The sequence below is a fragment of the Periplaneta americana genome, chromosome 15, assembly GCF_040183065.1.
Source record: "Periplaneta americana isolate PAMFEO1 chromosome 15, P.americana_PAMFEO1_priV1, whole genome shotgun sequence".
NCBI lineage: Eukaryota > Metazoa > Arthropoda > Insecta > Blattodea > Blattidae > Periplaneta > Periplaneta americana.
In genome coordinates, this window is record NC_091131.1 from 100,472,509 (window position 1) to 100,497,906 (window position 25,398).

A 25,398-nucleotide genomic window follows, 5' to 3' on the forward strand; every position below is an offset into this window, starting at 1 on the left:
TTTTCCGGGGTTTTTCCTCAACCTAATACGAGCAAGTGCTGGGTAACTTTCGGTGCTGGACCCCGGATTCATTTCACCGGCATTATTACTTTCATTTCATTCAGACGCTAAATAACCTGAGATGTTGATACAGCGTCGTAAAATAACCCAATAAAATAAAAAATAAATATATGTTAGCATTTTTAATACACCTGGAGATAGGTGAGAAAGATTTAGAATTGCTAATATAATAATAATAATAATAATAATAATAATATCTGTCATAAAATTGACAACCTGCATATAATGAGTATTCATATTACATGTTTAAAATTGTTAAGTTGGCAACTCTTATAACCAATCTCTTCCCATCATTCCCATCGGAACACAGCTAACATACTCTAACCCAATGCGGAAAACAAAGGAACTTCCATGAGGATAAAACTTCCATCATAAGAGTTAAACCTTCCTGTTTATAATACCGACCGTCCATTGCCTGCTGTACCAATACCGCAGTATGCTGCTGACTTGTACGCTTCACACGCTAAGAAAGATTGCGGGAACTAGAACGAAGAGGATAATATTAGTCTGTGTAGGAATAGTAAGGAAAAGAATAGAATATTACACTATTTCATGATTCTGAATGAGTGCTACAGTCGAAACTGTCTTTAAGTGTAACAACACAATACGAAGTCCGAACACAAGTCTAATTAACATTTCTTGTGGGATGCGAACAATACTGAGACGAGAAACCGTTACAGTAATTGCGTGATACATCAACTGACAGCAATATACAACTGTTAGGAAATAGAGCTTTGTAAAACGAACGGCAACAAAGATTATCTGACTGGTTGGAGAGGTCGTTCTTCTGGTTACAGGAAAGCAGCACGGGCAGACTATTCTCGTCAGGAGCTGCGAGCTAAATTCCTCTTATTTGGGGGAGCTCACATATGTGGGTTTTGCCCTGGTTCATACAGACAGCATGGGCTTCTTCACCTGCCAACTGGCAAACTAATATTTCAAGAATAACCATATACTTTGAAACTACATATTAGCAGAGGTATTCATCTTGGCAGCCTTCCTTCAGGGACTTTTCCACTTGTTTCTATATAAAGAAACCATGTGTGTTCATAGAAGCGGCAAATGTAACTAACTTTAACAAACAAAGAGCGACTCGTCGAGAATTTGGGGGTGTGGGTTTGATTCTGGAGTGAGGGAAGATAATTCTAACTTACTGTGCTGTACACAAAGGCTAGACATGGAAGCCAAGGTTGAGAGTTTGAATTCCGTCCAGGACAAGGATCTCAGAAGAAAATATTCGATCGAATCCGCCCTTACGAATATATACTGTAAGGAAAGGGGTCTAACACAAAAAAGTTCCAATATTAACCATGATGCATAAGAAACCAATTATTATATCACAACCATAACCAAATCACACAAGCTGCTTAGGCTAATTTTAGTTTGTGATTCTAATTTTGTTATGTCGTACTTCGCTTTGCATTATTGACTTTGGTCTAAATGAGGGGTTGGAAAGCAATGGTGGATCATTAATGTTTAGGTGAGGGGTTTGGACTTTTTCCATTGCTGGTTGTCACAATCAAAAATTAAGACACAACGTTTCGAAGGGTGATTCTCCCTTCGTCTTCAGGTGGAAGGAAGGAGAGAAAGGAAAAAAACCTACTGTTGGGATCGTTACGTACAGCTATTCTGTATGACTGAAGACGAAGGGAGAATCACCCTTCGAAACGTTGTGTCTTAATTTTTGATTGTGACAACCAGCAATGGAAAAAGTCCAAACCCCTCACCTAAACATTATTAACTTTATTTAAGGGGTTAGGTGCAGCTTACAGCAGTAAAATTTTGGAAATATCCAACATTTCTTTCCTCCATTACCGTATCTTGAACAATAATGAAAATTAGTATGTGTAAAACACTGTCCTTCTGCTATATGAAAAAAATATTTTTACGATTAAAAAAAAATTATTTACATTTTTTTTTTTTCAAAATTCAGTTCATTGTGCAGTGATGAAGCGTTTCCCACATAACTAAAAAAATTATCCAACATTATGTGATGAAATTTCTTGTGTATATTAATGCATGTCATATCTACAATATGATGCAAGATCACTTCCCTATCTTTGATAGATTGTGTGATAAAAAATAAATTTATTTTACAAAATGGTCAAATATCAGTATTTTCTTCTAACAAAAAATTAGAAAAAAAAATTATTAAGGAATGTAGTTGAAAGAGCATGATATTGTAAGCATGAGTTTCAGCAATAAAATAAAAGAGAGAGAGAACAAGTTTATGAGTTATGAGGGAAACGCTTCATCTCTGCACAGTGAACTGCACATTCTGAATTCTTAAAAAATATATATAAATAATTTTTGTAAATCGTAAAAATATTTTTTTTTTTCATATAGCAGAAGGACAGTGTTTTACACGTACCAATTTTCGTTATTGTACAGTAGTGGCAAAAAAAAAAAACCTTGTGGCTGATTTCAGATTCTTGTTCACACAGAACACAATACTTTTCGATTGCAACGACATTTTACTACTTAATTAACTTATTATTCCCAGAACATGAATTTTACCAGCAATCGAAAAGTATTGGGAATAAATTTGAATAAGGAAAAAAAAAAAAAAAAGTTTCCTTCCCAGCAGAATTCGAACCACGAAAGTCTTAGTTACCAGTCTATCGTACTCTGGAGTGAACAAAGCTCTGAAATCAGCTACAAGGGTCGGTCCGGTTTTTTTGCCACTACTGTACAAGATATAATAATGGAGGAAAAAATGTTGATTATTTCCAAAAATTTTACTGCTGTAAACTGTATCTAACCCCTGAAAACAATAACATTAAATTTCATGATGCTAAAAACAAATCTGTTCCTCATAAAAGATACGGATAAGTTATGACCATGTTTTTAATTCAAGTCTCATTGTTTTAGTGGTGGGTTACATGTCAAAGTAACGTTGGTGAGACTTCTTTCATTGTAACTTTGAAATGCCTCATTTTTCAATATCAAAACTACGCACTTTGAAAACATACACTAGTGAATTTCTTGCTACCCTAATCACGTGATTCTACTAATAGCTTTTATAAATACAAACTGAAATGAAGATAAAATAACGCTTAAGAGACCTAATTAGTAGTAAATGGTTAAGGTCATAATGAACTCGACATGGAAACTTACAACAGGAGACAGATTGATTACATCCCAGCTGCCGGTACTGATATGATGCCAGTTCCAAATAGTGAACGGTTGAATCAACATGTTTGGTGAAATTATACGGGAAATAGTGAAGTGTGATCGGCAGAAGCCAGCTGCAACTATCTCATACATGGTGTGTCTCTAAGTAATAGCAGAGAATAGAGTGTGATAGGCCTAAATATTAGTATGAAGCCTCAAAGAATATAATATTTAATGCTACAAGTTTTGTCTCGGAAATATAGTAATTTCATTTGACGGAGATATAGATTTTGTTTCCGTGTTTGATATCAGTTTCATTCCAGTTCAATGACAATCGATTCCATGGGACAATCCAAATGTAACATTGTTAAAAAGATAGATTTCTTCGGTGTATAACTAAAATTTATTCCCGCCATAAACATTTTAATTACCAGTGAAACACAACAACTTAGGCGTTAAACATAATTATAGTAAAATTGTTACAAATCCTGCTCGAATCTCGAAGTAAGAGATAATGTTAAATCCTACATGAATCATGTTCTTGAAAAATGTATGTTAAAATCGATCAAGAGCTCGAGAAATGCACTCACAAAATAATAAAGTATAGTGCAGAATTTACTAATAGACCTAAATGAAATATAAGAGCTTTAGTTAGATAGGATAAGTAAAGAAGAGGCAAGCAAATGTCCCTTTCTCAGGGAGGAAGATGCACGCTCACAATAGAGCGCAGGATACCAAGTAGGCCTACCTCATCTAAAAGAACACAACCGTGCAGTGGAGAAGTCGAAACGCTGGACATACAACGAAGAAATCCAATCAACAGATCAAATATATAATCTCTAAGAAAGTGGACGTGTGTGAAAGAATCGAAAGAAAGCGTATCTAATTTATTTTTTCTCAAAAAGACGGTTGGGCAGTGAAGAAACGGATACAGAGAACAGAATACGTTAAATCTAAAAAGATGCCTATGCAGTAAAGGACTCAAGTACAGGAGATGAAATGAGTCGTTTCCAAGAAAATGCATGAACAATGAAGGAATCGAATACAGGAGACCAAAATGTATAATTTTCGAGAAAATAAATGCACAATGAAGATATGAAATAGAGGAGGCCTCATCGCCAAGAAAATAAATGCAGAAACCAAATGCCTTGTTTCCAAGAAAACAAATGCACAAAGAAAGCATGGAGCACAGAAGACCAAATACATCATCCTCAACAAACCGAACATGCAGTGAAGGCACTGCATATCGCAGACAAAGTGTCTCTTTCTTACCAAGAAGAAAGTACAGGGAATAAATTGGAAACCGATCAAATCTAATTTCTAAGAAAAGGAACGTAAGGAAAAAGCTCATCTCTTCAAAGAGGAACGCTGTACAGATAAAGAATCAAATACAGAGGACAAAATACTGCATTTCGTAAGAAACGAACATGTAATGAGCTAATCGAGAACAGGGATCGAAATACCTCGATTCAAGAAATACGACTGTAAAATGAAGAAATCGACTATAAAGAATAAAATTAATCACTTACAGGAAAACAAGTGCATAGTAAAGGAATCCAGTCTAGACAAACAATTACCACATATAGAAGAAAATGAGTCCACAGTGAAGGAAGGGAATACAGGAAAACAAACGGTTAATCCACAAGAAAATGAATATACAGTAAAGAAACTGAGTACAGTAGACCAAATGCCTCATCGACAAGAAAACAAGTTCATAGTGAAGGAATCAAGTCTAGAAAAACAGTTAGCACATCTAGGAGGATACGAGCCTACAATGAAGGAACGCAATACAGGGGAACAAATCATTCATTCGGAAGAAAGCGAATGTACAGTAAAGAAGCTGAGTACAGAAGATCAAATACCTCACTTACGAAAAAACGAACACAAAGTGAAGAAACTGAGAACAGGAGACGAAATGCGTAATCTGCAAGGAAAGAAACGTGTAGTGAAGAAATCGCGTATAGGGAGAGAAAGTCCAAAACCGCGAGATGATCAAAGGAAGATTCCTGCCAATGTTGCACAACGATCACAGCTGAAGAAGTTGAGTTCTGGTCCTTCATCTTCGAGGCGAAGTTGTAACAGGAGGTCAGTAATATTAGAAAAGTTTAGAATGCTGATTGTATCCATGATAGTTGTCAATATTATTTTAATTGCGAGTTAATAAATACGCGATAAGTATTAGTCCAAAGTGGGATGGATGTGGCCATCAAACTTACCGTGAAGGAACTTTTCTCATTTATTAATCTATAAACTCGTCCTTTTTCTATTTCAAATCCGTATCAAACTTTTCGTGTTAAATCATTAATTTTTGTATAATTTACACTACATTACTCTTATCTTACATATTATGAGAATATTGAATGTCTTTATTTTAAGGAGTGATAGCAGATGATATATGGAACAAAACACATTAATATAATTAGTATTTATATTTTAAAATGTTCAATGTTTTCATATTTGCTTTATCTGATTTAGAAGATAATAACTGTTAAGGCAGACATCCCCTAATTCAGGAAACAACCTCTCATTTTCATTTATTGTCCCGGAGTGAATAAACGTCCCCGATTTTGTCCCCTTAAGTTTACTTTTGTTGCATTAACATTTTACTTATAGATAAAAGCATGTTGGCGTAACTGTTGCGATTAAACTAGATTCCTGGACGGTGTTCCCTGTTGAATAAGAAAGAATCTGACCACCCTATGTGAAGGCAGAAGTTGGTCATGTTTAACCAGTAGCATAGATGCCACTTAAACGCAACGCGTAGCGGAGGATCTTGGTAGTCAAATTTCAACGGGTTTCATAATAAATTAGTATTATATCAGCCAATTCGCTTACAGAAAATGACATTACATTGTAGCCTATTACAATACGTACTGATATATTTAGACTGACTTACACTGTTCATGTAAGTAACGGACTGAAATCAGCTGATCTGTAAGCTATTTGTCACTATAACGTACAAATTATGGCCAGGGGTGGAGTTTGGGTTATCATTTTTGAAAGCAGCTAGAAGTACTAAAGGGTGTAAGCAATTGCTGTCAGCAAACTATGACATATTATTTGAACTGCAAATTTTAATGTAGATGTTTTAAATAAGGTTAATTTAGAAAAAAACAGTTGAATTTATAAAAAAAATGTATTATGCATTGTTTCAAATAGAATCCTCTATCACCCTTCAGCATAAAGGAACTTAATACCCAAACAAATTTTACGTTTAAAGAATATATATTTTAAAAATATGTTATGAATAAATTTTAGAAATGTTAATTGCCTTCTGCTCAAGCCCGTAAACACGATACTTTTTTTACTATTGCTAAAGGTTTTTATAAGTTTAAAATATTGTTAAGTGGTTTAAATCCTTAATGCCGGATGTGTTTTCCCAAACATGTTTTCATCGATATCTTCTTCTACTGTCTTTTCTTTTTCAAGTTTTCCTTACTTTTCGCCTTTGTTTCTCTGTTTACTTTTTATTTCTTTTCTATTTTCTCACTTCCGTAACTATTTTCCTCCTCTTTTTGTCTTGACCTGTACCTTAATAATTATACTGTAAATCATGCTCACATTCAAGGTTTCGACTATAAACTACTTCAAACTCACGAACTGAGTGTACGTTTCGTACCTTCAACGTCTTCCGAAAAAAATTATACTTATTTTTACTTTAACCATTTTTGTTTATATTTTATCAAGGAAGTTAACCCTTTGCAGCACAAATTAATTTTTTATGTTTTTCATTTCATGAAGCATAACAAAGCTTCGATCAATTTTTTTTCAACATTTTAACTCTGCACACAATTTCAAAATACAGATGGCACCTCTATGTAGTCCACATCTGTGGAGTAACGGTTAGCGCGTCTAGCCGCGAAACCAGGTGGCCCGGGTTCGATTCCCGGTCGGGGCAAGTTACGTGGTTGAGGTTTATTCCGGGGTTTTCCCTCAATCCAACATGAGCAAATGCTGGGTAACTTTCGGTGTTGGACCCCGGACTCATTTCACCGGCATTATCAACTTCATCTCATTCAGACGCTAAATAATCTAAGCTGTTGATAAAGCGTCGTAAAATAACCTACTAAAATAAAATAAAAAACCTCTGTCTACTCAAGAGGTGGTTCCTTGGTGGAATATCTATTCCATAAAATTTAGAAAGAAAGAAACGATGGTTCTTCTGAACAACCACTATGCTGCAAAGGGTTAAATGACAATATTAAAACAATGTCATACATAGCATATAGCCTACGTTAAAGCTTTGAAATTGCAACTATTTTATTTAGGCCTACATTCATTCAACAACGAAACAGGACACCAAAAGTACTCTTACAGTATCACCCACAAGGAGGACGAAGACCAGGACACCCACAGAAAAGATTTCTAGACCCTGTTTAGCTGAAACCGAAACGGGTTCAAAATGGCTTAATTTAGTGCTTGTTGTATGATGAACAACGAAACCAAAAACACGCAAATAAATTGTCTAAAAAGTGTATTTGAATTTCAGAGAGATCCCTTGCAATGACGAAAGAGATATCCAATGTGTGTCATTTCAAACCATTGATGGGAATGACGAATATAAGATCAAGAGATCGTTAATAGAGGACCACGTACCTTATCCTAAATGTAAACATACAGCGAAAGAATTAAAAGCAAACAATTATGGGCAACTTCAAGAAAATCAGGAGCGGATTCCTGTGAATGTTTCATCTCAGTCACAACGCAGTAACTCCGATTTGGCTACTGCGTATTTGAAGAACAGCTGTAGCAACAGCAGGTGAGTACCGAAGCGGTGGAAAGAAGTTGCTGCCAATCTTACTTGAAACAGATGGTTAACTGATTTCAGATTAACAATTTCTTTACAGTGTGCAGAGTCCTAATGTTCGGAACTGTTTACATAATTTTAAGTCTTTTACTAAAATAGCTACAATAAGAAGCATCAGATCGTCTTAATGCAAGGATGGGATATACAGAGAGAACCGTAAGTAATTTCATTGAATTGAGACATTTCGAACAAAAACGTTTAATGCAATGTTACTCGTTTTTGCTTCTTTTTCGAGATAAAATTGTTTTATACTAAATATTTCATAGGGAGTTTTGTGAAAGCCAAAGATTTAATTCCCAATATACTCAGTCAATTTAAGCGAGCAGTGTATTATGATAATAAATGATTGAAATAATTTTAGTTTTGTCCTTTAAATATGCAGAAATTTGACCAGAACAAATGTAACCTTTCGTTCTGCAAAGGCATTTTTCAATGTTACATTTATTCAGGTCACATGCTTGCACATTAAAACACAAAACTAAAATTATTTCAGTCATTTATTGTCATACTACCTGCTCTCTTAAATTGACTGAGCATATTCGAAATTCAATCAATGGCTTTTCTAAAACACGGTATGAAATGTTTCATATCATACAATTTTTTTCTCCAAAAGGAAGCAAAAACGAGGAAAGTTGTATGTAATTTTTTTTTGTTTGAAATATCTCAAAGAATAACCTCCTGAAATTAATGACATTATAACTTACGGTTCACTTTGTATATGAGAATTAAGATAAAGTAATATACCATTTCGATAATAAAATAAACCCCTTTTCGATGCAATGGTGTCTTATATGATATTTTCATTAATGATGATGCTATAACACATTCAACTATAACATGTCTGTAAATGCAATACAGATATACTGTAATATGTTGTACTGTTACAGTACAGTATTGGAGTTCTTTACTTTATGCTCATAACTTTTTATATTAAATGCGATACTGGGATATTTTAAAATTTTCATTCTTCAATGTAGAGATCAAGTGACAAAGAAGAAAGCATTATTAAGCTGTCCTGGTTACTCTGGTTATTATATGTGGGTAAAGTTTATTATTATAAAAATATTTTAAAATGAAAAGTAAGATTAAGTGCCTATTATTCAGTTCCAAGTTTTAAATCAATTGTTTTTGAATATGAAATTAAACTACAACTTCTTTAAAAAGTTGACAATAATCTACAGGATGGCTTAAAAACTGAACCAATGTTCAATGCAATATTCGATTATCTTATAAAATGCGCAAAATAACTTAGTTTAACATTTAATACCTTCAGTGCAATAATGAGACAGTTGATAAAATTGTCACAAAACAATTTTAACTAATTATTTAACAAATTGAATATAACACTGAATAAAATAATATAATAAATTACACCCCCATACAAATTTTCAGGTTTGTGGCTGGAAAATTCAATGCGTGAAAAGCCCGATAAAATAAACATTTTTTTTTCTATTTGCATTTTCTCAAAGTGATTGATTTGTAACACATCTCATCCTTGCATTAAGTCCTCGATATACCACTATAAGCTGCCTTTCTTTATTTCAGCGCTATGATAATATAGGCTATTGTCATTTCTCCCTGTCATAATTTCACAATTTCTTCATAAAAACGTCATATATATGACTGTGTAAGAGAAAAATATTACACAACATAATTAATAATGTTATTCAGTGTCGGTAAAAATTGCAAATGATAATAGGCGAGGACAATGTATAAGAAAACGCAGGTAAATTTTACTGGAAGCCCTCTTATAGGGTCATTTTACGTGCCTATCTAAAAAAATCCAGTAGATGCTTGTCAAGAGAAGCATGGGCATAACTTGCGTTATGTGGCTCAAATGTTGGGTACTTTTTATTTAATAATTTGGCGTACTATGCGAGAATACCGGGAACTGGGTTCATATTTTCGAAGACCGACATATGATAGGGGGAGATTAATTTCTGCATGGGATTACCAGTTTTTGGTCCTTAAAGTTCCTTATAACCGCCACACGACTGTGGTGGATGGTAGAAATAGACTTCAACAAGTACGATGTGTGAATGTCAGTTATTAACTATGAGAAGAAGATTACATGACGGAAAACTGGTCTCTAGAAGACCTGTCACTGACCTAGAACTGACACGATAACATCGTCAGGATCGCAGAAGTTTTGCAAGAGATCATCTGGAATGGGATAACAAACAATGCGAAGAGAGTCCCTATTCAACCTCAGATCCTCAGATGGACGACAAAAAATGTGGAGTAGTATTGGATTCTTCATACACCTTTTCATCAAGGACAGCATTTCCTAGCAATTCAGCTACAGTGTGGACAGGGAGCAGCTTGGCTGCCCGAACAGACTGTCTTCGTCTTTGTGGAGAAGAATCTCTTACGCTCATTACTATATTGAAGAAACCCTGGGAGAACACGTTTTACCTTTTTAACTATATACTGGCAACGATTTCGTGCTCATTCAGGATAATGCATGTCCTCACGTGGCGCGATGTGTCCTCCAAGACGTCAATGGGGTAGGGATTCAACTCATGCAAAGCCAGCACCGAGTCCGGATCTCACTCCAATTGAGCATGTGTGGTAGAGTTTAGGAAAAAATGTCCATCACTAGACATCGGAAGTTAAGGCACTAAAAAATGGTATTTTAGGCGCCTAGAAAGGCTCTAAAAACAACAAAAAATAGGGTAATAAAAGGCAATGAAATTATACTGAATCACTCATCTATTCTATACTAATAATAAATCTTGAAGCGGTCGTCGTCGTTGCTGGTGGTCGTCGTCGCCCTCGGCTGCCAGCTCCGTCATATATGGAAAGTATCTCGAGGATGGCACGTCGATGTCAATAATTAACTATGTACACTGATTAATTTGGGCGCCAGCCTCCTCGAGATTACTCCGGTAGAGGTATGAGGTTCCCAGGTCAGCTGCAAAACGGTCGGGACATGGGGTTTGGGAGACATGCTCGTAGGTTGAAATGATGTAGGCGCACACCAGAAGTTGTTGGTAAGAACTATGAAAACGTTTATTATTATTATTATTATTATTATTATTATTATTATTATTATTATTATTATTATTATTATTATTATTAAGTGTTCGTTTCAGATCAGCAGAAATGCGCGTCCAAGTGTATAATATCTCGCTCTCACTTCCCACGAGTTGGTATACTAATTTCTGACTTCACGTAATTATATATTTTGTACTATAAAACACCAGTAATATAACGGACAGTTGATAACGTGATGAGAGGAAAGAATTCAGACTTATAATAATAATGCAACACACGACTTCTTACTACACCCACTAAAAAATTCTAAGTCCGTAAATTGTTATACTGTACTTCCGAGTTAGGTTTGCCGAGAATATGTGGAGTTCGACCTCTCCGAACACTGTCTATCTGCCTTCTGTCTATCTGCCAAATCTATCCCCTACTTTCAACCACCAAACATAGAATTTCGCCCTCCTATCTATATATCACGTGTCTCTATTAAGAATCCTGATTGGCCATGATTACACTTACGTCACTTAAGACGCGTTCTTCAAAAATTGTTCGTTAACTAGAACATCCCCTTACTTCCGGGGTTCTGACAATTCTCTGACATATACCAGATCATCTCTTTTGGAACCTGGCTTGGCGTCATCTTACTGACCACCCGCAGGCAAAGTCCATACATTCCCTCATCAGTCAACTCCACGCCTGGACACACGTTTCCTGTCCGCCTAGCTTCCTTTCGGCCTTCCTGTCCACCTGTTACTTCCGTCTCAGATTTTGAAACTAACTTACACGTCCGCGCATCCTATCCATATAAGAATATTAACACGAAATACTAATCTAATGAAAATCTCCTCATCCTATACGAGGAACCGTCTCAATCTGTAGCCGAAATTTTTCTGGTAATTTTCGATTTTCCAAAAATAATTGGTCTTAACATATATAATTAACCACCCTGAAACCGAAAATAGCTTTTTTGAAGTTTCTGTTTGTATGTCTGTCTGTCTATGTTTGTTACCTTTTCACGCGATAATGGATGAACGGATTTCGATGAAAATTGGAATATAAATTATTTTCGTTGTAACTTAGATTTTAGGCTATATGGCATTCAAAATACATTATTTAAAAGGGGGATTATAAGGGGGCCTGAATTAAACAAATCGAAATATCTCGCTTATTATTGATTTTTGTGAAAAATGTTACGTAGCAAAAGTTTCTTTAAAAATAATTTGCGATAAGTTTTATTCCTTGAAAAAGTTTGATAGGACTGATATTTAATGAGATAAATGAGTTTTAAAATTAAAATAACTGCCATCTAAGGCCGTATAATGAAATAAAAAACAAATGACTTCGTCTATAATGAACCTTGGACAGCAACAATCGAAAGCTATGAAAGAGAGCCTACAGAGAATGTTTCTGTGTTTGTATGAAGTAATATCGGAAGCTAAATTAACCGATTTGTATAATTAATTATTATTTCACCATTGGAAAGTGTAGTTTCTCTAGATGGACATAATGCTATAATGTTATTACAGTAACTTCTTATATAATATAATATAATATAATATAACATAATATAATATAATATAATATAATATAATATAATATAATACAATATAATATAATACAATATATGTAATGTAATATTATATAATATAATTTAAGTTATTTGAAGGGTTCAGAACCATAGTGCGCCAAACGCCATTTACTGAATACGTAGAAAACAAGGGTTAAAATTAAGTTATTGCCATAATTCAATGGAAACCTATAACAAGTAAAATAAAGTATACACATTAAATCTAAATGATGTCAATGTTCATTAAACTATGGTTGCATGTAATAAAAATTAGAAACATGTTAAAGGAATTGTCATTGCACCAATGAGTGATCTCTGGACCAAAATGATTGCATTTTAATTATTTGGATGCAATTTAAATTAAGTAACATATTAAACTATTTATCCTTCTATCAAACACGAATGTTCCCTGGATCAAATGTCCTATTTTAATTATGTAATTACTTTATATTTATTTCTAACGGGTGCAACGGAGCGCACGGGTACGGCTAGTAATTAATAAAGTAAACATCCATTAGACTATAAGTAACTTAACAAAGTACACTGGAAAAGTAGTTCTCTGTTCTATAGACTTGTTTCACTTGTACTTATTCATCCACAACTTCATAATTTGAGTTACAATAAACACCAAGCAACTTTTCAAAGATCAGTGTGACGATGATTAATGTAACAATAATGAGACGTCGGTAGAGCCGCGAATTTCTATCAGCAAGCACCGTGTTTGTCCATCACAAATTATAGTTCGACTCACAGAGATTCGAAACCGGGTTATCAGCGTGGAAATCCAACGCTTCATGTATTCGACTAATACTGATGTTTGTTGTTGTTTAGTTAACTGTACGAAGACAGGTTTGAACCTCACAAATGACACCAATAAGGCATCACCCATGAGGCAACTAAGCCAGGAATTAATTGGGTAGGTCAATGTTGGAGTCAGATAGCAGTGCTGAGTAAGGACAAGATCGATTCCGGAGTAAGTGAAACAACACTGCATTGCAACAGTGTCTCCCAGATCTATGACTACCAGTACTATGAGCATAAGAACTGCAATTTCCTTAGTTTCGAACACAGAAATAAATGAAATATTGTTGAGTAAGTAGTAATTTAAAGAAAAAAAGCAAAAAAGGTACATATAAAAGTAAGAAAAGGGCAAGAAAAAAAAGTACATATTACAGTAAAAAAAGGCGTAAATGGCAAAAAAAAACAAGATCAAACTTCATCAGAATGCTTTCTCATGATTCGTGCACGTTTCGTGCCTTTGAATATGAACATTCAAATAAAATAGGCATTTTCCTAAACATCCGATGTCTAGTCATCACGCTTCAGAGACTTTGGAAGAGCTTCAGGAAGCTTTCGAGAAGCAACCCTTAGGCGGAAATAGCGGGTCTCGTCAGAAGTGTACCCCAGATGCTGCAAAGTGTCTTTCAAGACAAAGATGGAAACACGTGGTTTTAAAATGGCTAAAAGTGTGAGTGATGGTACAGAAATTCCGGAAAATTCGCGAGAATAAGCTTGTCATGAATGAAAAATTGTATTCATGAATATTAAATTTAATGGAAAAGAAAAGTAAATTGATATCAGTTGTCTTATCACTATGAATATTTTCTGTTAAAATTACTATCTGTAGTGAAACTAATATTGGATATTTCAGAACAAGAAAATGGACATAATGATAGACATGTTTTACTTTACGGGTTTCTCCACTTTTCCAGCAGTTGTCTCTCTTCATTCATCTTTATCACATCCCATACCATTGCAATGTGCTTTCTTCAATTCTCTGTACCACAGTCACTTCTGCTACCACCTACTTTCTGATGCTTTTGTTCCTTATTCTCTGGAACCTGGATGTTCTTGAACTTCGTCTTAAACCATCCATTTCTGCGGACAGAATTATATTTTTTTGTCGCTCAGCTCCATAGGTTAGCATGGATCCAGATGGAAGATCTTCTTCGTCTCCTTAATTTTTCTATATACCATCGAACATCCTAACATTTCCTCGCTTGAGAAATTCGATAGTCAATAACCATGTCACAGGTTCTAGATTCATGGATAATAGATGCTACATATTTGAAGAATTCTACTGACTTAATACATTTACTTTCTTTCAATTAAGTAAGCCCAGTTTTCACTTCTTTTTTACCAAGAAAAATACACTTGCCATAGCTCTCTCATTTTTATTCACACCGCTCAATATATGTACATAATGCTCTATAATCTCTTGATCTGTCCGTTTTTTCTTTGTCTCTGGCATGACCAATATATCTACATTACATTTTATTGCTTCCTTGGAGAACAGAAAGCGACTGTGAACAAACTTGAGGAATACGCGGAAGACAACAGCCTTACAGTCAACACAAGCAAGACTGTGCAAATGGTTTTTAGAAGAGGAGGGAAAATTGCTGCTGGTGACAAGATAATCTACAAAGGAGAGGAGCTGAAAGTTGTAAATTCATTTTAGTATTTTGGGATCACACTCCAGACTGCAGCAACCTCGTTTAGAAACCACATAAGAGAGAGATCAACAGCAGTCATCAGGAGTATATACGACATTAATGAGCCCACCAGACATGATTTTATTCTATGCCAAAGTACTGCCAGTAATAACTACGGGCTGGATTTAATTTGGGAACAAATAACAGTATCCGATCTGAACTGCATCGAAATTGTCAAAGCCAGGTTTCTAAAATGGACACTTGACATTTCAAAAATGGCACCGTCTAGACTTGCCTACGAATTATCAAGAGAAACTTGTCTTTCCTTACGGAGGATCTAAGAGCCAGGCTACAGCTGCCATCTACCCAGCAAGAAGCAGAATTAACACTAATCACACGAAGAAAACGGTCAGAAATCAATCCCAAGTTTTATTCAATTGACGCAATGAAGAATCGAAACTAGACTGGACCAAATAACGACATGAGGAACACACTGAATAGACTGGCAATACATGGCTTCCATCACAAGCTGTGTACTCGCTCAAGCTTCCACGAACATCTACATCAGGGGTTGTCAACCTTTTTATGATTGTGAGCACGGCCCACATGTAATGCTAAGTGAGCGAGTACCATGAAGTCAAATAGGTTTAATATATGAATACGTAAATAAATTAAATAACAAATAAAATACACATTTATAAAAAAACTCACCAGGGAAATGCGATCTTCGAACTTCAATGTTATTCAAAATTTCAGTGATGTCTAAGAAGTGGCTTAGATGTAAATCAATAATTAATCGTGAGGCATTTCATAAGTGAGAAAGTATTTTTTTTTCGCATAGGTAGGTCGTTCCGATCATAGTTAAGCATTTGAGAGAAACGCCCCGTAGTATTTGAAATCTTTTTGTATCTTCTACTTCCCTAAGGCTATGAATTTCTCCTTTTAAAACAAATATTTCAGCGCTAAGAAGGACTGGAGGTCTGTCAATTCAAGTTCCTCGCGAGCAGCCATATTATTTTCTTGAATAATCTTGATTTTCGGACTAAGTCCACACTGAGTTGAAAGGATTTATACACAATGAAATACATGGGAAGACGTATCAGGTCGCTAAAATAGTTTAATGGAACACTATTTGTCTCAGCTTGTACAACAAAGTTTGCACTGAAAAAAAGACCTCAGGAGCGTTCATGCTCGCGAGCACATTTTTACTTGCATGCCGAGAGCACCAAATGTCATTGAAATAGTGTCATGTTGCTCGCGAGCACCAAGTTGAGAACGCCTGATCTATATTGTGTGTGTAACAAAAAAATGTGAACGTTACCACTTTGGTAAATGCACCAAGAGAACAAAATCTCTGCTAGACTATATCAAAAACTAGTGCACATTTGTGCGCTTTTCTTTTTATTTTCTTGCTTCCTTGACTATCTCCATCTTGTTTCCATTCAGCCCTTGTATGTTCTATGTACCAAATATAAAATTTATTTTTGTTAACCAAAGTCCTCACCGATTTATCCGTCCGGCTTTCTTCTCTGTGGAAACGTAGCTTATAACTTTTTACATGAATGGGGTGTCAATCCATCCATAACCCTTTATTTTCATCTGGCTCTTCCCTCTCGACCTGCCCGGCATGGGAGACCAAAGCAGTAGTTACGCTGCCGCGGTATAGGTAGCTCTCGGAGTCAACAGAGCACACAAACTAGCCCGTGACGTTAAGGCAGAAAGGGAAGGGTACGGCTTTTAACAATATAAATAGTTTCGTTTCTAAAATCTCCAGAAGCGGTTGCTTTTTCTCGCCAGTATTTTCCATAAAATCTTAATTGATCATATCTGGAGGGAATAAACATAATTCAACTATACCAGACTTGAAGAAATGGGAGACAATTGTGGCATTACGTTACTCATCGAATACGTCACTCACCTCTTCCTTCCATCCCCGCGTCATTGACTTGGTAGGGGAGGGGATTTGTATTCAGTGTCTGTTGTGATTGCGTACGGGCCACAGATTATGTCATTCAACGCCGGTGGACTGTGGACGGGGAACCAACGCTTTCCCCATGCTTTCCACCCTCTCTCGCCAGTTCTGTATCCCTGAACTATACATTAATTTCTTAAACAGGATCATTTCTCTATTAGGTGTTTCAAAATCAAGTGGTTAGTGGTCAGCTCTGAAGCTCTACTATAGGCTATCCTACATATAACGTTGGCTGACAGAACCGGATACTGAAATGAAACCAGATGAAACGGAAGTATCCTGATAAAACCTTCCCCAACACAGTCTCTGCTCAACACAAATTCCACTTGCATATGCCGGGATTTAATCACGGGATGAAGGCGTGAAAAGCTTTACTTACTTACTTACTTACTTACTCACTTTAGTTTTATATTATCTTTATTCTTAATTTTCTCTATTGACTAATCTAAAGCCTCCGAAGAGCTTTGAGAGAGGAAACCCACGCGAATCTTTATAGTTCAAGGTTCATCAGCTTCAATTTCGAGACACGTCGTAAGCACTGATTTGCAACGCGAATTACTAGTAGTGATTCATTGAGAGACTGAAACCCAATCAATTCGCAGCTGAGGATAATTGGACGCACGAGCGCGAATTGCTGCCCATCATACCAGTTAACATCGTACAGTATGTGGAAACGTGACTGCTGAACCGTCCATGCCCCCACATGGTCATTGCACGCACGGAAGGAGAATAATGGCCGTCAACGTGACGTAACGTAGCCCACGTATACTGGGCTGTGTATCCAGCTCACCTTGACAACAATTCTTCGCTCTGGTCAGATTTCAAGCTTTAAATGAGTAGTAAAGTCATTAGGTCATTACACAACAAAATTGGTTCTGAGAAATAGCAAAACAAAATGAGAGACCAAATTGCAATAATGAATTGAACTGCATATGTAAGTCAATTTTAAGATCAGCTCAAACCATATTTTATTGGGTAGTTTCACATTTCAACTTACTCTTTCTTCATATTTAATTAATATGTGCATCTAATCAAGCTTTATCGGCCTATTATGTGTGTGTTATTTCAAGACGCTTTATCAACTGCTGTGGTTATCTAGCGCTGAACGCTAATAGATACCCATTATCGGCTATCGCAAACTTGTTTCCATAGCTACTGTGGGCTACCTAGTGGCGACATATATTCCCAACAAGATGGAGCTCCTATGAAGGTGATAATGCCGGCGAAATGAGTCCAGCGCCGAAAGTTACCCAGCATTTGCTCTTAATGGGTTTAGGGGAAAAAAAAAGGAAAAACCTCAACTAGGTAACTTGTCCGTCCTATTTTCCATTAATTTATGTAATAATATGTTACTTAACCCATTCTTATTTCCGGTGCGGCCTCGACTAGCGCATTCGCAAATTTTGGCTCTGCTTCCTTCCTCGTTGTTGGATGTTGCCATAATATCATAGCCTGGCATCGTCGTTGTTGGATATTGCCATGATCTCATAGCCTAGCATCATCATTGTTGAATTTTGCTATTATCTCATAGCCTAGCATCGTCGTTGTTGGATGATGCCATAATCTCATAGCTTAGCATCGTCGTTATTGGATGTTGCCATAATCTCATAGTCTAGCATCATCATTGTTGGATGATGCCATAATTTCATAGCCTAGCATCAACATTGTTGGATATTGCCATGATTCATAGCCTAGCATCATCATTGTTGAATTTTGCTATTATCTCATAGCCTAGCATCATCATTGTTGAATTTTGCTATTATCTCATAGCCTAGCATCATCATTGTTGAATTTTGCTATTATCTCATAGCCTAGCACCGTCGTTGTTGGATGATGCCATAATCTCATAGCCTAGCATCGTCGTTATTGGATGTTGCCATAATCTCATAGTCTAGCATCATCATTGTTGGATGAGGCCATAATCTCATAGCCTACCATCGTCTTTGTTGGAAGATGTCAGAATCTCATAGCCTACCATCATCATTGTTGGATGAGGCCATAATCTCATAGCCTACCATCATCATTGTTGGATGAGGCCATAATCTCATAGCCTACCATCATCATTGTTGGATGAGGCCATAATCTCATAGCCTACCATCGTCATTGTTGGAAGATGTGAGAATCTCATAGCCTAGCATCATTATTGTTGGATGATGCCATAATCTCATAGCCTACCAATCATCATTGTTGGATGAGGCTATAATCTCATAGCCTACCAATTATCATTGTTGGATGAGGCCATAATCTCATAGCCTACCATCATCATTGTTGGATGAGGCCATAATCTCATAGCTTACCATCGTCATTGTTGGAAGATGTCAGAATCTCATAGCCTAGCATCATCATTGTTGGATGATGCCATAATCTCATAGCCTACCAATCATCATTGTTGGATGAGGCCATAATCTCATAGCCTACCATCATCATTGTTGGATGATGCCATAATCTCATAGCCTAGCATCGTAGTTGTTGGATATTGCCATAATCTCATAGACTATCTAGTCGACAGATTTATTTCTGGATATTGTACAGTTGTCATTGTGTTTCTTTTAGCTTGAGTTGTACTTCTGTTTTGTTTAAACAGTTTATTTTACGACGCTTTGTCAACTGCTATGGTTATCTAGCGTCTGAGTGATGAAGGTGATAATGCCGGCAATTTGAGTCCAGGGTCCAGCGCCGAAAGTTACCAGCATTTGCTCTTAATGGGTTGGCGCAGTGTTTTTCAAACTGTGAGGCGCCAGTGTTTACCAAGGGATGCGCGAGAATTTATTCGAATTTGTACCGAAATTGTAAAATATGCATTGTATTTTATTCGAAATAAAACAAAATACTCAGTAATAACATTTTTATTTTCATAGGTCTTTGAATAACAATCAGATGCATGGAAAGTGCAGCCTGGCAACAGCGTCCGTGACTCAGCCTGATAGTGACTAGGCGAGCAGCATTAGCGACTAGTGTCACGAAGTCTAATGAGGTTTAGAAGCTTGTTACACTACGTCTATTTTCCATTTGAGACTTAGTAGTTCGTGAGTGTGCTGTCCGAATGGATAAGTTCTTAAATACCGGTACGTGTAAGAAAGGTGAACTGGACATGGCTGAACCTAGCGTTTTTGAGAAACCAAAACCGAAGTACAGGAAATATGACGAGAGGTACAGTATTTGGACTTCACTTTCATCTGTACTACTGTTGGTAATGAAGAAATACGTCAATGTGTCATTTGTCTTAAAGTTTACTAATAGGCCTAAACTGAGGAGACATTTTTGTTAGGACCCGTTTACATGGTACGGGAATTTCTCAAAACGGACATTTATTCGAATCGTTTTCGTGCGGACAGAAGAGTACACACGATTCAACTTAAATTTCATTATGCACGGAAAAAAATCGAACTGTTTGAGCACTTCTATCAGGACGAAATCGACTCCAATAAAAGCCGGTTTCGAGAAATTCCCTCACCGTGTGAATGGGGCCTTACAATAGGACTACAGGTTCTTTTTAATCCGCTATTTAACGATGCCGTATCAACTATGAGGTTATCTAGCGTCGATGGAATTGGTGATAGCAAGATAGCATTTGGCGAGATGAGGCCGAGGACTCGTATGCATTATCTGACATTCGCCTTACAATTATGGGGGGACCTGTGAGAAAACCCAACCACGCAAACTATCTAAACCGGGTTGGAATCTACGCCCAAATGCTGTCTCGGATCAATAGTTGAACGTTCAACATCTGAGCTATCCGGTGACCTATAGGCTTTTAATACTTAAAATATTACGGAGGGGTCGAAAAACTAGCGAGTCACAACGCAGAAAATTTATTAATAATATCAGAGTAAACCTAAAGAATCCCACTGAAGACCCCGAAAGGCCCTTATTGCGGCGGGATGTTAAAGACAATTGGCTCTGGGTAGTAGTAAGGATGTCAAGTCCTACGTACTAGGGAAGCACCTTGGTACTCATTTCTGTTAGAGGCTGAGTGAACCACAGGGCCGTAGTGTGCCGGAAGAAGTATGGTAGATAATGGACAAATTCCATGACCCCTCCGGAAATGAGACCGCGACCTTCCGGCTTGTAGCCAACGCCTTAACAGAGATGCTACCGCATGCCCCGTTAATATTATATAATATTGGTACCGTAAAATGGGGTAACTTTGCACCATTTTCTAGTCAAAAATTTGTTTTCAGTCTGTATGTAGTCTTTAAGTGTCTAATTTTGAGATGGACATTTATTTTATACGTTCTAGGGGTATGCGGGAATGTATTTAGCCAGTCATATCTTGGAAAATAAATGTCTTTTGAAATTTATAATCTGCCAAAAATTTGGTGCAAAGTTACCCATAGTTGGGGGGTTACTTTGCACCGCGAGAGTTTTAAGAGGGGTGGTGCAAAGTTTGCCACTGCTGGTGTTACATTGCACCATACACGTGTTAAACAATAAAAATATTAATTATGCAAACATTGTGTTGTTAAGTTATAGAAATACCATAAACAAATTCTGTGACCACGAACTGTGGAAAAATACTGTACACATATATCATCTATTGGTGGAAGTGATGAACAGATAAATTTGGTTCACGTAAAAACCCCTAGACCTATGTAAAAGGTTTTTCACAGTTGGTACAAAGTTGCTCCTGCAGGTGCAAAGTTACCCCATTTTACGGTATTTAAAAGAAGAAGGTAATAACAAATTACTCTTTATTACACGTCACACAAGCTATGTAGAGAACAGCAAAATGCTTGCTGGCGTCTCATGTAATTTATTGCAGACGAGCACGGCCAGTCAAGGAACATTCTGATTGCTATAATTTTATGTCCTAATATTTTACGAAAGGAAAGCATACGTAAGGGCGCACCGACGGGGGGGGGGGGGTCCATCGGGTCCTGACCCCCCCCTCAAAGTGATAAGTTGTAAAATTGTTATTGAATTTTTAGGCATTGGAAGCATACAATTCCGTTATCTATAATTTCACCGAAATGATTCACGTACATATAAATAACACTTTTGATTTGACATCCCTCGTCAGAAGATGTTAAACTAAAGAAAATGCCAAGAGACTGGGCTTTGTTTTGTAAAAAAATATAGAAGAGGTATGTTTGTATGTGTGTGTGCATTTATGTAACTTATCATTCTTTTATTGGATCATCCCCAAGATAAATTCCTGGGTGCGGCATCGAGCATACGAAATATCAATCTCAGACAAATATCCAATATTTTATGTATTCTAGCCTTGGAAAAATTAAATCTTTATACGCAACAAGAAACAGACGAGATTATAGCATTTTGTTACAGTTTGTTTTAACAGTAGAAATAAAACTAAATACGGCCACGTTTAACAGATTTATCAGTCATTTGTTTTAATGATCAGCCCTTAAAAATATTATATCCCCTGCCTGTGATCTACATTGTCATTTGAGCTTCCAACAGACACACTCAAAATTGGTGATTCCTCTGCAGGCAAATTTCAATACCGTACATACGACACTCGCTATTTTACCGAATTGCATAATAACAAACACGTCACACCAATATCACTTCTGAGTCTGACGTGACTTATTATTAGGCTACAATGATTGATCACTTGAAACTGTTTAACATAACCTATAAATAACAAGACACTCCATCAATAGTAATCGAGTTTGTGAACTAAAGTGAGGAAGCCAAAAATTTTATTGTCGTCCAGACCTTGAAGTTTGTCTTATGAGCATGTGCAAACAAGATGCCAACTAATTTTAATTCGTTAAGAAACGTGATGATAGTCGTTAGTTTCGTTTTTTCCTCGTTTACGAAATGTTGGATTTGTGCTTAAGTTCGTAGCGGTTTTCTAGCGTTACTATAGTAACATATATATATACATATATATATATATATATATACACACATATATATACATATATACACACATATATATACACTATCTACCAAAAAGTAATTGGGCACTGTTTTTGCCCCTTTAGAACCTCGTGGTACCACCTCTTGTTGCTATAACAGCAGTCACCCTGTCAGGCATGCTCTCCATTAGTTTGTGTAGGATATCCACTGGAGTGCGTCGCCATTCCTCTTGCAACATGGCACTCAGTTGGACAATGGAAGTTGGCCCCATCTCCCGAGACCTCAATCGCCGGTCCAAATCGTCCCAAAAGTGTTCAATGGGATTGAGATCAGGAATCTGTGCAGGCCAGTCCAACCGGTGACCATTAGTCTGCATACCACTGCATAGTAACCGCCGAAACATGGGGCCAACTTTCATTGTCCAACTGAGTGCCATGTTCCAAGAGGAATGGCGACGCATTCCAGTGGATATCCTACACAAACTACTGGAGAGCATGCCTGACAGGGTGGCTGCTGTTATAGCAACAAAAGGTGGTACCACGAGGTTCTAAAGGGGCAAAAACAGTGCCCAATTACTTTTGGTAGATAGTGTATCTACACATATATTATATATGTATATATACACACATATTATATGTATGTATGTATTTATTTACACTGCAAGTGGGCAAGCACCCGGTGGCAGTGGTATATACAATATTAACAATACACAATAAAATGATAAGCAATACACAATAAAATCTACAATACACAATACAATTTACAACACATATACAATTTTATACACAATACAATAAGAATACACAATACAATTTAACACAATAATAATAAAACATAAAATAAAACACCTAATTTTACAACACAACCTACATAATTATGTATAGGTCCTACATAAGTTTCAATAGTCTTTCACTTTACTCTCATCTCGTTCCCTGTAGTGGCACTATGACGCATTTCACTGACACTTTAGCACACATTTCACTGACACTCTGTAACACATTTCACTGACACTATAGAACACATTTCATTGACGCTATAAATTATCACTGATCGGAACTGTTCACTGCACTGTAAAACCATAACTTCACTGACTCACCTCGCTTCACTGATACAACAGTTCAAATAAGTCAAATAATTGCATCCTTATGCATACTTATAAACAGAACTACATTTAAACTAAACATTTCTAGTCTAAGGCCCTCTTACACGCTATTTTTAAATAATTTACAATTCAAACCAAGGAAGTAAACTCGTCAGGCTAGATAAATACATGTCACCTTAAAAAGTTAAATGTTGAATGTCACCTTAATTTTAATTTGCACTTTATACACAACTTTTTAAGTTATTCTTGAATCTCCTTAAGGAAGGACAGCCCTCAAAGACCGCTGCAGGTAGGTCATTCCAATCATTTATAGTTCTATTTAAAAATGAGAATTTACCTACATCCGTTTTCTGTTTCCTACATTTGATTTTAAAATCATGATCGTTCCTACCATAGTACGTTGGCTTTTCTAAACGAGCCGTTATGTCTACCCATGCTTTCTGACCTAGATGTGCTCTATACAATGATGTTATTCTAGTTTTCCTACGTCTGTTTTCCAAAGTTTCCCATTTAAGTTCTTTTATCGTATCGTTCCCATCTTCTCTTTTACCTTTAACAAATTTAGCTGCCCTATACTGGATTCTTTCTAAGGAATTTATCTGATATATTCTATAGGGATCCCAACACGTAGTTCCGTATTCCATTAACGGTCGCACTAACGTTAGATATGCTATTTCCCTCGATTTGGGGCTAGCCTTTCTCAAGATTCTCATAATAAAGTGAAGTGTCCTCCATGCTTTGCCTGTAACATTATCAACATGCTATCCCCAAGAAAGTTTGGAGTTTAAATACACTCCTAGGTATTTACAACATTGTTCTTGCGGAATTATAACACCACTGAATTCGTAATTAAGACTAGTTTCCTCTCGGGTTTTACAAAATGTTATAGATTTACTTTCAGAACCATTTATTTTCATCCTATGCTTTAAAGCCCAGTTATAAATGTTATTCAAGTCTGTTTGAATAGCATCTACATCTGAATTATTTATAATCTTTCTATAGATAATGCAGTCGTCTGCAAATATCCTCATATTTGATGTAATATCCTGGCATAGGTCATTTACGTATATTATAAAGAGTAATGGACCCAGAACGCTGCCCTGTGGCACCCCTGAACTTATATTTCCAATTTCCGATATTTCATGACCTACTCTAACTCTCTGGGTTCTACCTTTTAAGAATTCTTGGATCCATAGCACCACTCTTTTATCTATTCCTAGCCTACTTAACATATCTATTAATATGTCATGTGGCACCAAATCAAATGCTTTCGAAAAATCAATCACAACTGCATCGATTCTTCCGCCTCTATCTACCTCTTCAGCTAGATCCTGAACCAGCGACGTAATTTGACTATCACATGAGAAGCCTTCCCTAAAACCATGCTGGCGGTTGTAAAACCAGTCTTTCGCATTTAGAACATGAATATAATCCGATATCAAATGCTCCATGACTTTACATACGACAGATGTAAGGCTAATCGGTCTGTAGTTTTCGACATCTAATTTATTTCCACCTTTATGTATG

The 25,398-nt window shown here is 36.4% G+C and overlaps 1 protein-coding gene across 1 annotated transcript in view; it reads left to right on the forward strand.

The window, feature by feature from the left end:
- LOC138715727 (uncharacterized) overlaps positions 1 to 25,398 on the forward strand; it is a 94,165-nt gene that overhangs the window by 48,560 nt on the left and 20,207 nt on the right. The window contains exon 2 of the mRNA XM_069848785.1: positions 7,664 to 7,933. Coding sequence (XP_069704886.1) covers positions 7,664 to 7,933 — 270 coding nt within the window. The remainder of the gene's footprint in view (positions 1 to 7,663; positions 7,934 to 25,398) is intronic.